This window comes from Nyctereutes procyonoides, unplaced genomic scaffold (assembly GCF_905146905.1).
Source record: "Nyctereutes procyonoides isolate TBG_1078 unplaced genomic scaffold, NYPRO_anot_genome, whole genome shotgun sequence".
In the NCBI taxonomy this organism is placed as follows: Eukaryota; Metazoa; Chordata; class Mammalia; order Carnivora; family Canidae; genus Nyctereutes; species Nyctereutes procyonoides.
The window spans coordinates 1,087,706-1,104,883 of record NW_026575128.1 but is presented as its reverse complement, the minus strand read 5'-3'; the positions used below and the strand labels follow the sequence as shown (position 1 = coordinate 1,104,883).

General features: G+C 35.7%; 1 protein-coding gene across 6 annotated transcripts in view; it reads right to left on the bottom strand.

Moving 5' to 3' along the window:
- The window catches only part of FOXJ3 (forkhead box J3), a 141,291-nt gene that overhangs the window by 21,467 nt on the left and 102,646 nt on the right, over positions 1 to 17,178 (bottom strand). For 5 of the 6 annotated variants that reach the window (XM_055341645.1, XM_055341642.1, XM_055341646.1 and 2 more), the window contains exons 6-8: positions 15,373 to 15,474; positions 3,748 to 3,876; positions 476 to 650 (exon numbers count right to left, since the gene is read on the bottom strand). In XM_055341645.1, the coding sequence (XP_055197620.1) occupies positions 476 to 650; positions 3,748 to 3,876; positions 15,373 to 15,474 (406 nt within the window). The remainder of the gene's footprint in view (positions 1 to 475; positions 651 to 3,747; positions 3,877 to 15,372; positions 15,475 to 17,178) is intronic. The other variant, XM_055341647.1, reaches the window with a different exon arrangement.

Below are 17,178 nucleotides of genomic sequence, written 5' to 3'. Positions count from 1 at the left end.
TACCACCAGCTATCTCTGTGCTAATAACAGTAAAGACAGGAAAAGCACATCTATTCCTGTGGTGCAACATTTACCACTCAAACACTTCACATGCTAGACATCACTAATTAACCATGGCAGTCTTTCCAGGCTAACTAATCTAACCATGGTACAGATGCAGTGTCAGAATTCTTCAACATGCGCTATTCCAGGATACCACTAGTAAGTGAAGTAAGTGTATGCATTTTTGTGCTATTATACAAATATATACAGGATATAGTAAAGGCACAAAGAATATTCAATTGTGACTATGATGATACTGTTCATGATTCAAGAAATTTAACAGCTGCTATGTGAAAATAATTCTTAACATTTTTCAATAAAAATATACTTTACAAAGTAGTATTTTAAAAACTCCACTTGAAATTAATAGGTTATGTATGTCAATTATACATTAGTAAAACAAAAACCCCCATCCCCAAGAAAACAAACTCACCTTGCTGACTAAGTGACTGCTCAAAAACTGACTTATAAAGGCTCCGAAATGAGGCACTGAGATCTTCAAAATTATATTCTGAGAAAAGTAGTTGTTTGTCTCGTTCTGGAAGGTTGTACTGTGGTTGCTGTTGAGGAGTTAATGACTGAGAGACTGGTTCTGGATGGTTTGTCACCTAACATTAAAAGAAAATACTACTAATTTAGTAGCTCTATATATCAGAATTGGTCCGTTACATAAAATAAATAACTGAAAATATCAGAATAGATTCTAGAATCAAAAGGAAATAATGTCCCTATCTTTGACTTTCCCATCCTCTGTTAAGCTGGGTATACATGACAAGGGTATATACAAGGACAAGACCACAAAATCGTTACCCTGGATTTTGAAGATCCACAGAAACCTAATCCAACCCCCACATTTCAGAGAAGAAAGGAAAGAGTTCAAAGAATTTAAATGACCTTCCCAACACCATACAACTAAATAATAGGCTAGGCCTGGAACCCTTCCAGCTTCTGTACAATCTATATCTTCATTTCTACTGAAGCAATTTCATCTCAAACTCTACTATGATATTACTAACATTTTCATTCATTTATTCAAGTAATCTTTAGTATTTAAGCTCAAATACTGTTACTACTGTGAGTCAGGTAGTATGGTGCTGCCCAAAGCAGTAAGGAGCTTCAACACACCTTTCATTTCTAGAGAAAAACATTTTTTAAATGAAATTAAAGGGAAATGAAAAATGTAACAGGTAAAGAGAAATGTAACATATAAAGAAGATTCTAAGAAAAACAATATAGCATGGCTTTGAGCTATGCAAAGAAAAAAAAAACCATCATTAACAACTAAAAAATAAGAATTATCACCAAAGGCAGCACAACTAAAAATAAAAAACGATCAGCTATATCTCTTAAAGATTTTATCAAGGGGTGGTAAACTGCCTTTTTTGTTTGTTTGTTTTAGTGCTTTGAGAAATTAAAATCTGAACAGTCACTGTAAATTTATGCAGCCATTCAAAATGATGCTCATAAGAAGTCTGCAATAACAGAAAAAATATGAATTTTGTGTAGGGGAATGACTCCACCACTGGCATTCTGGTGACCTTACACGTCTCCACAGAGGCGACTGGAAGCAACGCTCAAATGGCAGGATGACCTAAGCCTTGGTGATTATCCTGGAACACGGAATGTGAGTGGTCTTATGAGGAGCGAATTCCTATTAAGGACAGTTTCTCATCTGCCTCCCTATTTCCAGTGAGGCAGGGGACTTTCTACTTTACTTCTTAGGTACAGCTGTGAGTCATACAACTGCTTAGCGGCAGTTTGGAATCCGTTCCTCCTTTACAGGGACCCACCACTTGTGGAGTTTGTCATCTGGTTCCTCCAGTTTGGTGTCATCTTGTGGGATGTGGGGAGACGGCACCATAAAAATCTGGTTTATACATAAGTAGTAACACTGTCTCTGTGCACTTGGGCTCACTATGTCCTCACTGGATCAATCTATAAACATGTGGCAAGCCCAACCAGCAGCTGGCACTGTCCTGTTGCTTACAGAGCGTTTGATGACTACTTGATGTCTTTGTTAAAGGAAAATGCACAGTATATGATGCCTAGCTTTGCACAGGAAAGTTTAACCTTCCTATGTGTACTGGCATAATAGACCTGTTCTTTCTTGTGTCACTTCGTTCTACAAATATAATTTTTTCCTTTCATTATATTTTGTAATACTGGACACTCTTGGTGTCAAGATTCTCCACATTTATATTATTTAAAAAACATTTTAAAAATTATTAAATCTTTGCTTAGTTTGCTTCAATGCTCCAACTAGTCCTCTGATATTATGATTTCATCATTACTGACTGTTTTAATTTAGTTTACCTTCTGATCAGCAATGTTTTTCAGGAAGGGCACATGAAAGCAAAGGTAGGAAGCTTTTTAAGCTCTGCATATCAAAGAATATCTCTCTTCATATATGAATGCAAATTTGGCTGGACATAATATTTATAAATCCAAACCTATTCCCTCAAAATTCTACGTAAAGTATTATTCCATTATCCTCCGGTACTTAGCATCATAGAAGCATGATTTGTTTCCCTGAATGTATCTAACTTATATCTGAGTATTTATATGGGTGATAATTTTTGAAATTTTAAAATTTATCATGATGTGTCCAGGGACAGGTTTTCCTCCATTAACTTTTCCTACAACTCAGTAACCCTTTTATAACTCTATTTCTTCTGAAAACTGCTTCTGCGCCAACTATTCTAGCTAGCTTCTTCTTCAGGGACACCTATAATTCTCAATTCTCCAGATCTATTATCTTCCTGTACATAACTGTTATTCCTTTACCTGTAACTTCTACATTCTGAATACTTTCAGAATGTAGAATATTTTAGTATTTTTTTCCTCCAGAGCACTGATAACAGTTTTGCTGAGCCACCTTTTCTTTTCATACATTCAATGTGAATTTTAATTCTCCCCTCTCATTTTTTGGTTTCCCTTGTGTTACTTTCTTATTTAAGGTTCCCGTCCCCTATAATCTTTGTCCTGTGTAAGGTTTTATCTATTTACTCATCCGGGAACAGGGAGTGAACTGGTGAGATCAAACTGAAACCAATGAACAATGCAGTGTATGGCTCCTGAGCTCTGTTCTATCTTCTAGGGAGGACAGTTGCCAGATGATTTGAAAAGAGGTATCAGATAACACAAGGGTCATGTTCTTATAATAGGTAACAAAATCAGCACACACAGATCCCTTTATAGTATAGCTTTGTTTTCCAGACCAAAATTAAAAATATACGGCTGGTTAACAATGGAGTACCAAGTTGTCCTAGCCTCTGAAGTTTGTAGAATTCCCTTCTCACATCTACAACTGGAAAACATGGTAATATAAACATTCTCTAATTTCTTTTACCAAGGACTATGAAGTATCATCAAATATAGCTTTGTTAGACTAAAGTACAACTTTTCTCCTATTCCAATTACTTTTCCCAGAACACTGTGTTTCACTCACAGAACAGATAAAGTAGACCAAAATGATAAAACAAAAACATAATATAACCACATATTTGTATCTAATCTGGTAAAATATAAGTACAATTAAAATATTATCAAGGTAGGAATCTACTTTACTTATCCAAGCTAAATAAACTGATTAGCGAAAAATACACACATCTTCACTTTTTCATTTATACTTCAATGACATTTGGCTTATTTTTAAGCACTAAAGGAGTTCTCAGCAAAGAAGTCATTAACTTCACCAACACTTACCGGTGTATAACTATGCACACTGCCAACACTGTTCAAATTAACAGATGCCAAACTCTGGTCTGAGAGACTGTTGTTAAGGCTACTGCGTGGGCTATCACTACCATCCTGATCGGTGTTGTACAAAGTTACCTAGAAAAGAAAAACATTTGCGTAAGTAGTTCTCACTGTATAGAGTTCTTTCTAAGCAACTCCACAAAAAAAACCCAACTAGGATGGTATATGGCAAGAAGACAAAACGTTAGTGGTCTTTCCTTTGGTGCTTACCTACTGCAACTCCATGCCCTTCACTGCTAATGCCACGTTCACCATGAAATAATTACTCTCAAACTGAAAAATATCTTATCCAGAAGCACGTAAACTCAATATACCACCAGGTGTAATTAGTTCATCAACATTTAATGAAGGGATTAAAGGTTTTCACTGTTAAATATTTCTACAATGTACAAACTTATTTTTACTCAGGTGTTAAGCAGAACTGTTATTCTCTTTTATTAAAATATTTAGGCATCGAGGGATGCCTGGGTGGCTCAGTGGTTGAGCATCTGCCTTCAGCTCAGGGTGTGGTCCCAGGGTCCTGGGATGGAGTCCTGCATCAGGCTCCATGCAGAGAGCCTGCTTCTCCCTCTGCCTTGTCTCTACCCCTCTTTGTGTCTTATGAATAAATACAATCTTAAAAAAAAAAAAAGGCATTGACAAAAGAACACAAAAAAGGCATTTTTAAGAATCATAGGCATTATAGTTATATTACTGAAAACTGGACACTCAACTGTCCAACATACCTGCAAAACCATAGATAGATAATAATAATGTGGCTCCATCGGCTAAGCATCTGACTTGGTTTTGGCTCAGCTCATGATCTCAGGGTTGTGGGATTGAGCACCATGTCAGGCTCCATACTCAGTGCAGAGTCTACTTGAGATTCTCTCTCTTCCTCTCCCTTTGCCCCTCCCCCCCTCATGCTCCCACTCTAAAATAAACCTTAAAAAAAAATTCTAACATACATATCAGATGCCAAGAACTATAAATCAAACTGTTAACAATGGTTAACCAGAAGCAGGCTGGGCATTCCTGAAGACTTTTATCAGTATTAACATTAGAATCTTAAATTAGAAACAAACAAAAGTTTAGAACAGATAGCCTATTTATCCTTCAAGGTTCTATTCAGATGGTACAACCAACTTTCCTTTCTATGTTCCTATTTCCGTGGGTACAATATATTTAGCTTTATGGTATAACTAATTTTTATCCACTACTAGACTGTTAGCTCCTTGAGTCCCCAGTAAGTAATCATAACCAACACAGTGCTTTCTATTCAGTATACAATAAATAAATATTTACTGACTTAACCAACACCATTGGTTATCACCGTTTGTGCTACAAATGGAGTCACATTTGCCAAAAGAGACCAACTATGTAGAAAACTAGGCATGTATCCCGCTATACTGAAGGCAAAACCAAACTGTCCCCCATTCACATCAGCTAGAATAACATGCCTACAAACTAATTAGGGAAAAGAATATTTAAAAAAAAAAATCAAGCTTATGGGCTCCTAGCTCAAAAAATTACAAGCACCCTATGGTAATTTTCTTAGCCACTCACACTCTCTCCTATCCATGCTTAGTTATCTACCACTCAAGTAAGAAATCTTGGACAAAATCTTAATAGCTTATTTTTTATCTGCAAAGAGGATAAACATCTTTATTAAAATTTAACATGTACATAATAAAGTGCACAAATGACTAATTTATTACAAAATGGGCATACTTGTACAATCACCATCTAGAACAAAGCATGGAACAGTTCTCAAACTTCGATTCCAGAACATTTTTGCAGTCTTAAAAATTGAAGTCAAGGAGCTTTTGTTTGTGCTGTTACATCTATTAATAATTGGCATATTATATACCCCCCAAAATAATAACTGGCACATTATATATTAAAACATATTTTTAATTTATTAATTAAAAATAACAATTATAAATCCAACTAAATGTTAACATGAGAAATATTTTCTGGGGTGCCTGGGTGACTCACAGTCAGTTGAGCTTTGGCTCAGATCATGGTCCCAGAGTCCTGGGATCAAGCCCCACATCAGACTCCCTGCTCAGTGGGGAATCTGGTTCCCTCTGTCCCCGTGGTCGTGTTTTCTCTCTCTCTCTCAAATAAATAAATAAATAAATAAATAAATAAATAAATAAATAAATAAAATCTTACAAAAAAAGAGAAAAGAAAGAAATATTTTCTCTCAAACAATATTAGAGTTTCCTTGTTTTACATTTTTTGTAAATCTCAATGCCTGGCTTTTAACAGGACCAGCTAGATTCTCTTATCCACTTTGTATTCCATTTGCTGCAATGAGCTGTTTAGGTGGAACTATACAAAGAAAAACCAGTATCACACATATATATATTTGGAAAAGGAAAGAATATTTTAACAGGCTTTCAGATTATTGTGAATGGTCTTCACCAAAATATGCCAAGTCACAATTTTTTAAAGATTAGTTACAATGTGGATCTGAAAACGCATCAATTTTTCCTACTGTTACATTAAAATCATCTGTTCTACATTGTACTTTGAATGGATCATTCATCCAAGCATGATTTTATAACATTATGCACTGGCCATTTGGAAAATACTGGTTCACCAAGTTATATAGATCTTCCGAATCCTGACATGTTTCATTATACAACATTAAAACAACACACTTGCTAACATGACCAGTGATTTCTTTAAAAAAAGAAGTCTTTAAAGTCTGCTATCAGACTCATTATGATGGATAAAAGTTTTCTAAACTTCCATTTTTTGCTTAAAAGCTCAAATTTTATCATTGCCAAAGGATACTGTCAATTATTTTCCTTGAGGCAACAAATTCACTTTGTTTATTATCAAAAAAAATCTGCCAAATACCGGAATCTGAATAATCAGTGTCTATTATTCTTTCACATACAATGATCCATGAACAAAAGCAGCTAGCTCCACATTCGACTCAAACAACCACACAAGAAGGTTGCTCTTCCTTGAAGCAACCACTGTACTTCAGCATGTGTTTTATGAATACTTTCCACTTCATCATACAGAATATTAAGACATGTACTCAAAGGTCACAACTTAAACTATTTTTCCTGCTTCACCAAGGAAATCACTGTTAAACTAGTAACTTGTTTAAATCATTTATTAATTCTAAGAGTTTATCTGTAGATTCTTTTGAATTTCCCATATAAACAATCATGTCATCTGTGAATGACAGCTTTGTTCCTGCTTTTTCAAAGTTTATTTAATATTTGTTTCAGGGGCAGCCTGGGTGGCTCAGCGGTTTAGTGCCGCCTTCAGCCCAGGGCATGATCCTGGAGACCCGGGATCGAGTCCCACATCGGGCTCCCCACATGGAGCCTGCTTCTTCCTCTGCCTGTGTCTCTGCCTTTCTCTCTCTCTCGGTGTCTCTCATAAATAAACAAATTTTTAAAAAAAGTATTTGTTTCATAACACTTCCCTTCTCCTCTACCTGCCTGAATACTATTGTCCTATATTTTACTTCTACATGTTTTACACCCACAATGTAATTTTTGTATTTTTGCTTTAAATAGTTTATTGTCTTTTATGAAGAGATTTTAAATTAAAAACAAACAAACAAAAAAACACCCAAAGCTTTATATTTACCCACAGTTACCATTTCTGGTCCTTAATTCCTTTCTGTAGATCCAGATTTCTTAGTTGTTAGCCCAGCATACTAATATTCTATATACTTTCTAGTCTTTTCATATGTTTTATTTTGTCTAACTTTTGTTGCTCTAATCTTCAATAATCTTTCCTTCTACAATGTCTAATCTGTTGTTAATTCCATCCAGTTCATTTTTCAAATCAGACATAATTTTTATCTCCAAGAAGTCTGATTTGGATTTAAAAAAAATATATCTTCCAAATGTCTATACACATGTTCAACCTACTATTTTACTCTTCCATGGAACACAATTATTTATAATAACTGGGCTTTTTCCAGCTTTACGAGATATAATTAACATATAAGTTTAAGGTATACAATGTGTTCGTTTGATACACTTATATTCTGCAAAATAAATACCACCATAGCTTTAACACCTCCATCACCTCACATAATTGCCATTTCCTTTTTATGATGAGAACATTTAAGATCTACTCACCCATTCATTCATTGATAGGTTATTTCTAGATCTTGGTTTGTAATTGTTTGCTGTTTTATACTAATTCTATCATCTGTGTTATTCCTGGGTCAGTTTTGATGTTCTCATTATATATTTTTTTAACTGCTTTTTTGCCAGCCTGGTAATTCTTTATTGGATGCCAGAACACTGGGAATTTTACATTGCTTAGCACTGGATATTTCTGTGTTCCTATAGACATTCTTGAGCTTTTTTTTTTTTTTTTTAAGGCGTAAATTTATTTGACAGAGCATAAGCAGAGTGTAGTGGCTGAGGGAAAGGGAGAAGCAGACTCCATGCTGAGCAGGGAGCCCAGTGTGGGGCTTGATCTGATCATGACCTGGGCCGAAGGCAGATGCTTAAGCAACTGAGATACCCAGTCACCCCACATTCTTGACCTTTATTCTGGAACACAGTTAAACTATCTGACCACAGGAATAAAGTATTGATACATGCTATAATACGGCTGAACCTGGAAAATGTGTTTAGTGAAAGAAGATGTAACAAATTATGTAAATTATTCCATTTATATGAAATATCCAGATTAGGCAAATTCACAAAGTTAGAAAGTAAATTAATAGTCACAGGAAATGGAGAGAAAAGGAAATCAATAATGGTAATGGGTACAGGCTTCTCTTTCTGGGGTGATGAAAATGTTCTGGAATTATATGCTGGTTAATGGTTGCACACCCTGGTGAATATACCCAAAACCACTAATTATAAACTTTAAAAGGGTATTTTTTAAAATGGTCTCTAAATTACATCTAAAAAATTAAAATCAAAATTTAAAAGTAGAATTACCTAAAAACAGATCTTTCTGGGTTTTGCTTTGAAGGTACATAGATAGGACCAGAGCAGCATTTTAATCTAGGGCTAATTTTATGCTACTACTGAAGCAAAATCTTTGAATACTTTACTTAATGACCTGTGAATTATGAAGCATTTCACTCCTGTGTGAACAGTCACTATACCTGGCCCTATAGGAGTAGCAGTAATTTTCCCCACTAATACTTGCAGGTGATTCTTTCTCTAGTCTTCCTTACTCTTGCACTGATAAATACCCAAATGAAGAATCGGATGGCACCCTCAGTCTATCACTGCAATTTTCTTTTGGTACAGCTTTCTCCTCTCTAATATCCTCCTGCCCTGGGAACTTTAGCCACCTTGGGGATGCCATGATCTCCCAGCTCCACTTGTTCCACTCAGGGAAACCTCTGAGCCTTGGAAACTTTGTCCGGACAGGAAGCTAGGACAATTTTAGGGTTGACCTTGTTTGTTTACAATTTCTCACAGATCACTGTCCTATGGCCCAATCTCTTAAAATCCACTGCTTCATATACTTTGTCAGTTGTTTCAAGTAGTGGAGTAAATTTAGGCCCTTGTTATTCCACTTTGGCCAGAAACTTTATTAATCTTTACAAAGAACCAACTTCTTGTTTGTTGACTTATTTTTTATTATCTTTGTCTTCCTCAGATTTGTTTTGCTCTTTAACTAGATGCTTAAATCATTAGTATTCAATCTTTCTTCTCTTCTGGTACACAAATTTAAGGCTAATACTTTTGATTGCATTCCTTCCACAGGGTTTCATATTTCTGTTGGTCATCAAAGTATTCACTAATTTCTATTAGGATTCTTTCTTTGTCCTTGGGTTATTTATAAACTATACTGCTTAATTTTGTAAACTTTGGAGTATTTTCTGATCATCTATTTGCTATTATTTCTACCTTAATTACACGCTGCTGAAAAATATGCACTATAAGGTGTTGGTCTTCTGAAACTTGCTGAGACTGCTTTTGCGTTCTAGCATAAATCAGTATTACATGATCAATTTTGGTATATATTCTATGTGCACAAAAAAATGTATATTCTGGGGGCAGTAGCTGAGTGTCTGACTCTCGGTTTTGGCTAAGGTCATGATCTCAGGATTGTAAGATCAAGCCAAGTCAGGCTCCACCCTCAGCACAGAGTATGCTTGAGACTCTCTCTCCTCTGTCCCTCCCCTCCACACTTTCTTGCTCTTTCTCTAAAATAAATAAATTTAAGAAAAAGTATATTCTGCAATTGTTAAGTGTAAAATTGTGTGTGTGTGTGTGTGTGTGTGTGTGTGTGTGTGACTCACCAAATGAGTCAAACTTCCTAATTTCCTGGTTCAAATCTTCTATATCTTTAGTGGAATTTGTTTATGTTTTAATTTTGATCTGCTTCTTCTACGAGTTATAGAGACATATGTTAAAATCTTCCTCTTTGGTCAATGACTTATCCATTTCTCCTTTTAGTTTTGTCAGCTTTTGAGGCATATATAAATTTAGTATTCATATTGAAATGATCCTTTTTCATAATAAAGTATCTTTGTTTTCAGGAGTGTATCTTGTCCTTTAAAAGATGTATCTCGGGCAGCCCCGGTGGCTCAGTGGTTTAGTGCCGCCTTCAGCCCAGGGCGTGATCCTGGAGACCTGGGATCGAGTCCCACATCGGGCTCCCTGCATGGAGCCTGCTTCTCCCTCTGCCTGTGTCTCTGCCTCTCTCACTCTCTATCTTTCATGAATAAATAAATCTTTAAAAAAAAAAAAAAGATGTATCTCTTGCAGGGCACCTGGGTAGCTCTGTCAGTTAAGTGTCTAACTCTTGGTTTCCACTCAAGTCGTGTTCCAGGTTTGTGAGACTGAGACCCATGTCAGGCTCTGTGCCCAGTGTGGAGTCTGCCTGAAATTCTTTCCAGCTCCCTCTCCCAACTCACACTCTCTTTCTAAAATAAATAAATAAAATCTTGCTCGTGCGCTCTCTCTCTCTCTCTCTCTATATATATATATATATATATAAACACATACAAACACACACATATATATATACAGTGTGCCAATCTTTGAATTTTAAGTGGAATATTTCATACATTTACATTTATTTCCTAACATAATTCAATCTAAATACATATTTATTTTCCTGTTTTCTTATCTCTTCTTTGTTCTTTTCTTTCTTGTCTCCTTTTGGATTTATTATTTTCCTTATATTCTCTGACTATTCTTGTAGCAAACAATAACATGACGAATATCTGAGTATTGTTAGAAATTCACATTTTCAGGGGTACCTGGCTGGATTAAGTGGTAAAGCATGTGACTCCTGATCTCAGGGTTGTGAATTCTAGCCCCATGTTGGATGCATAGACTACTTAAGAAAATAAAATCTTTGGGGCACCTGGATGGCTTCGTTAGTGGAACATAATCTCAGGGTTGGGAGTTCAAGCCCCATACAGGGTGTGGAGATTACTTTAAATAAAATCTTAAAAAAAAAAAAAAAAAACGAAATAAATTCAAATTTTCAGACTCCAATCCAATGTACTAAACCAAAAATTCTCAGGTGAGGCTCAACAATCTGGGTTTTAACAAGCCCTCCTAGTTATTGTGACATATGTTGATGAACCACTGCCCTAAATATTACAACATGCTCTTGCCTTAATACTTTTACTACTTCCCATGCAATGCAAAGACTTTAACTGTAAATACAGTTGATCCTTAACAACATGGATGTAAACCACATGGGTCCATGTATATACAGAATGTTTTCAATAAATATAGTACAGAGGAACCTGGGTGGCTCAGATGGTTAAGTGCCTGAGTCTTAATTTCAGTTCAGGTCATGATCTCAAGGTTGGACATGCTTAAGACTCTTTCTCAAAAAAAAAAAAAAAAAAAAAAAACTCTTTCTCCCTCTCCCCCTGCTCCTCCCTGCCTTAAAAATATATATAAAATAAACAGCACAATTACTGGGGCACCTGGCTGGCTCAGTAGGTAGACCACGTGACTCTTGATCTTGGGGTTGTGAGTTCAAGCCACATGTTGAGTGAAGACTTTGATTTAAAAATATAAATAAATAGGGGTACCTGTGTGGCTCAGTCAGTTGAGTATCTGACTTTGGCTTGGGTCATGATTGGGATCCTGGAGTTGGGATCCTGGTGCTGTCTCTCTCTCAAATGAATAAATTAAAATCTTTAAAAATAAATAAATAAATAAACAGGACAGTACTGCAAAAATGTTTTTCTCTTAAGATTTTCTTAACACTTTCTTTAGCTTTATTGTAAGAATAACAGTATATAACATACAAAACAGGTATTAATCAACTATTTTGTTATTAGTAAGGCTTCTGGTCAACAGTAGGCTATTTATTAGTTAAGTTTTGGGGAAGTCAAAAGCTTTATGAAGATGTTCAACTGTGCAGGAGGTGTGGGGGGGGGGGCCCTGGCATCCTTCAACTCTACACTGTTCAAGGGTTGATCATATATTTCTTCCTGCCTTACCTGAATACTGTCATGTATTTTAACTTCTACAGTTATTTTAGACTCAAAGGTATTGTACTATGTAACAGAACTGCTATTGTAAACAGTCAATACATACTTAGCTTTATAAACAGACATACTTTTTTGGTGTCCTTCATTCTTTCAGCACAGGATAATTTCCATCTATCTGAAAAATTAATTCCCTTTAGCTGTTTAATACTAGTGTACTAATAATGTTATTTTCTCTGATTTTGTTTTTGTAAAAATCTATTTAACCTTAATTTTTCACAGAAATTTTAATTGTAGAAACTTGGGTTAGCAGTATTTTCTTTCAGCACTATACAGATTTCATTCTCATGTCTGGTGTTTAATCATTTCTATTCAGAAATCAGTGCCTGGCTTACTGTTGTTTGAAGTTGCCTGGTTTGCCTCTAATTTTAAGACTTTTTTTAATCTCTGTTTTTCAGCAACTTGATTTTCTTTGATAAGCTTTTCTTTTGATTAATCCTTCTTTAGGTTCTCAGAAGTTCTAGAATCTGTACTGTGTTATCTTTCATCAGTTTAAAAATTTTAATATATTGTTTCTTCATTCCTTTTTCCTCTCCATTGAACCTAATAACAAGTTTGTTAGACCTTTTCCCCTCTCTCCTACTGATCTCTTAAGCTTTCCTGTATTTACATTGCTTTTCTTTGTGTTTCAATCTACATATTTTCTACTGACAGCTCTTCCAGTTTACTATTCTCTCCTCTGGTGTACCTAATCTGATTAGACCCATGTATCAAATTCTTAATTTCAATTATTATCGTTTTCAGTTCTAGAGTTTCCTCTTGATTCTTCCATACAGATTCCAATTCGCTGATAAATTTTCCATGATTCAACTATTTTCTTACAGTTATTTCAAAATCAGTATCTAGTAGATCACTTGTAATATGTTTATACTGTCTTTCCTTACCCATTCCCTTGTTATTTATTTGGTCCTGTTTTCTATTATGTCTACAATTTTTTACTGAAAGGGAAATCTTACTTATGAAAATTTGTAACAACTCAGGATGATGTTATTTTTCCATAAAGGATTTAGTTTTCTTTTGGCAAGTTGAAAAATATTAGCCACCACCCTAGTAACAATTTGAAGCTGGTCTGTTTTGGTTTACTCTTACTCACAGAAGCCTTCTGAGGTACTGACTTGAAAGCCTGGAGGGTTTACCATAGATCCCCTCCTCCTTGAAGATCATGAACAATAATTTTGTTCCCTCCTTCTGAGACTGTTTAAATCTGAGTAGTGAAAAATCCACTTCATTTTTCTATGCCTGAGCCCAAATACATGAGTTAGAATTAGTAAATGCCTTAAGTCAATATTACTTGCAAGAAGCTGAACTCACTACTGAGATTCATGAGGATCTTAGTCCTCGAGTCATGGCTGTTTGATAGCTTCAAACTCCAGTTTTCATCTTCCTAGCCCAATGACTGGTCTAGGTGTCTGCTTTCTGTTCAGCCTCTATGCCATGCATTGAGAACTGAGAAATGTCTCAAGGGAAATATGCATGGCTTATCTCAATGTATTTCCCTTTTTCCTGGGATCTTCGCCCCTGAAGTCCTGGCTTTTCTGTTCTCCAGTGTCTTTCCACTCTTTTTTATTGGTAGTGGGGATGGTGGTATTTTATGTAGATAGAAAGTAGGATTAATCTAATCTAATAGTAGCTATTCCATCATATCTAGAAGCAGAAGTCTAAAAACTCCACCTCCTTTGACCCCCATATTATTTCATAATGAAGTCCGAGCTTTACTATTTCCTGATTGTTTCCTAATAACCACACTATCTACGTTTAGGCCTCATTATCTCCTACCTGTACTACTGCAAAGAATAGTATTGGATATTTCTGATTCTAACCCATGTGCTCCACCAGAAATTCTCAAGTTTAGTTGGCACCATTAGGGATGATTTCTTAAAGTACAGATATCTAAACCCTATCCGTAAGTATAAAATAAATGAGTTGGCAGGCCTTCAGTAAAACCTTAGAATTACCACCAGCCCCACCAAACACACACATACACACGCCTTCCCAAAGTGATTCTGATAGAATCATTCCATGAATTGGTATTTGGAAAAAATCAATACTCTATACCTCAGCTGCCAATTTCCTTTCTGAATTGTAAATCCGATCAGCCACTAAGATGATAATCTGCTTGTATTGGTTTATTATACTTCTACAAATAAAAAGAATCTATGTATACTGTATCAGTATAGTTATGTATATACATAGGTGTATGTTTATGTGTGTGCATGATAAAGTGGAAGAGATAAACCAAAAACCAGTGTAAGTAAGGGGGAAAGGAAGGGAGGGTAAAAGCAAGGTATGAAAGTGAGAAGGAGCATGACTGTGAGACATATATGGCTTCAAGATGCTCATGGTTTAGTAAGGGAGGAAATACATGCATAAAACTTAGCTACTTCATGAACCTCCCAGAGACTTTTTAGGTTTTAAAAGATGAGCCTAAGAAATTACTTTGTAAGGAAGAGATATTTGTATCCCACTAGGTATATAATGACTTGCATGAAATTTTGAAGTTCTGACTCTTGCTTCAAAAGGACAGGGAAGGAGAGGGGAGAGGAGGGGAGGAAAGGAGAAGGAAGGAGAGGGAAAGGGAGAAAGAGAAAAAAAGAGAAGGAAAGGAAGGAAGGAAAAAACTGCAGACTACTACATACCCTCTCTGGATATGCACCTACACTTGAATGAGTATCATGAAACAGGTTGACCACCATTCAAAGAACTCTATGAGTTTGTCTAAATTATTCATTTTACTGGATTCTGTTAACTCCTTGGGAATCTGAAAATCTTTTCTTCAAGCACATATTTAGAGGGGTAATTAACGGTTTTTGAAACAAATTGATTCAACAAATTACTGACTAAAAAATTCTATCAATAGGAACTGGCAGTGGCAAGAATTTAAATTAAATAGAGCTTCACAATAAGCATCCTCCAACTTCTTTAGAGAAGTATTTTCTTCTAACTGCGTATACCTCAAAACATTGTGGATTCAAGCTTTCAAGCTCCCATGTATAGGATAGCCAAATTTGTAACATCTTTAAACACAATCATACAGAACTCTATTGTTGTTATAAAAGCAAATTAAATGTATTATTCAATGACATTTCAAAAATGTTTAAAAAAAACAGAATTACTTTGTTAGTCACAGTGTTGATTGCCAGAGTTGGAGAGGCACTTCCCGAAATAATACACTCCATTCCCAAAGAATCTGAATCTATGCTATATGGAGTTGAGGCCTAAAATACAAGAACAAAATAAATAATCATTAGCTTATATATTCAGCAACTTTAACACAATTTGAAGGTATTTCATCAAATTCTCCAACATCCAGTTTTGTGCTGTTTCTGAAAACATGAATTTAAATCCTTACTGAAATCTCCTGTACTATATTTTAATATGGTACTGACTTGATATCACAAAGTCCATTGGTTTGGCTACTTTGAACCAGCTCTTTTAACTGACTGTAGAACAGCTGAGCAAAAATCCTAAACTTCTGTATTAGAGATTGCTAGAGGTCATCTAATATCCATTTTCCGTCTTCTCCCTTTTAGTAATAAAACCCTATTGCCTTATGGCGGCTCTGCTACTACCACCTTTCCAGGCCTCATTTGCAACCAGTTGTGGCCATGTGACTAAGGTGTATAAGTGGCCAGGTAACTAACTTGTGTAAAGCAGATGTGAGCAACAGTGATATGTGCAACTTCTGTCTACCTTTTTGAAGAACCTGCTTGTCTTCCACTCTGCCTTTCCCTCTTATATCCCTCTTATGTCCCAGCCTTATATATGTAGGCTGGGACACAGACATGGGGTGGTAAACTTGCTTAATCAAAAAGCCAAGGGTAATACCCTAGGAAACATCGAAAAGATGAGAAGAAACAAAAACATCTGAATGAACTTGTAGAACACAGCTGGTTGGTTATCTGTCTAATCTATAAGTTCTAATTATGTGAAAGAAATAAATCTCTGATTTAAGGTTCTCAGTTGCTTAATTGTTCTTCCTTTATCTGTTAGTGCAATAGAACAGATCTGAGTAACACAACTTCATACACATTGTTTATAGAGCTAACATGGAGGTCAAAATTCTACATTTAGAATCCAGGATATAAATGGTGATAACATCTTTTTTTCGTAAGAGATGATTTATGGCTTTGGTGAGTACTCAAGAGTGTTCAACTTCAATGCCAAAGCTGAAGAAGGATAGACATAAACAATTTGTGGCTATGATGCTAGTTCCATGTATATTCCTCTTCTGCTCCCGCCCCCAAAAAAAGCCATATATGGTCCCAAGTGAGGATGCATTTCTAAAACACCACACTGAATGAAAAAGAGGGCAGTTTCACCAAGACATATTTCTAAGATTAATCTACTTATCACTTAATCCCTCATCATGAATTTTTTTCTTCAGACAACTTACAAAAGGTAGGGACACGCAGTTTGATTGAAATGAAAAAAAGAAAAGGCAAGCCCCCGACCCCACCCCACGCGAAGATAGAATCTAGCATTTTTGTGCTGGGTACATGGGTACACATTGAGAGTGAGGCAAAAGTGGCAAAGGGCTTCAGAAATACAAGTGAAGAAGTACAAAGATGATTTTGTCTATGCCTCAATCTAGTGCCAGTCAACTTAGCTAAACCTGAATTAACATATAAGATTACTTTAAAACACTGTATCTCATGTTCCTCTAACTTAACTGAGTCATCTCCAATCCAACTATTGGTTCACTATTTCTCACTCCTCCCCACTGGTAGGAAGAAGCAAGCATGTGTCTGTATGATGGCATGCAAATTATTCAACCTTTATGCTCTTTCACCCATCTATAAAAAGGAGGATTATGTCATTTCCTTCAGAAGTCTGTTAAGAGCATTAATGAAATAATTTATGCAAAGCTCTCAGCATGATACCTGAAACACAGTAAGGGCCAGCCTGTTGACTACCAGAAC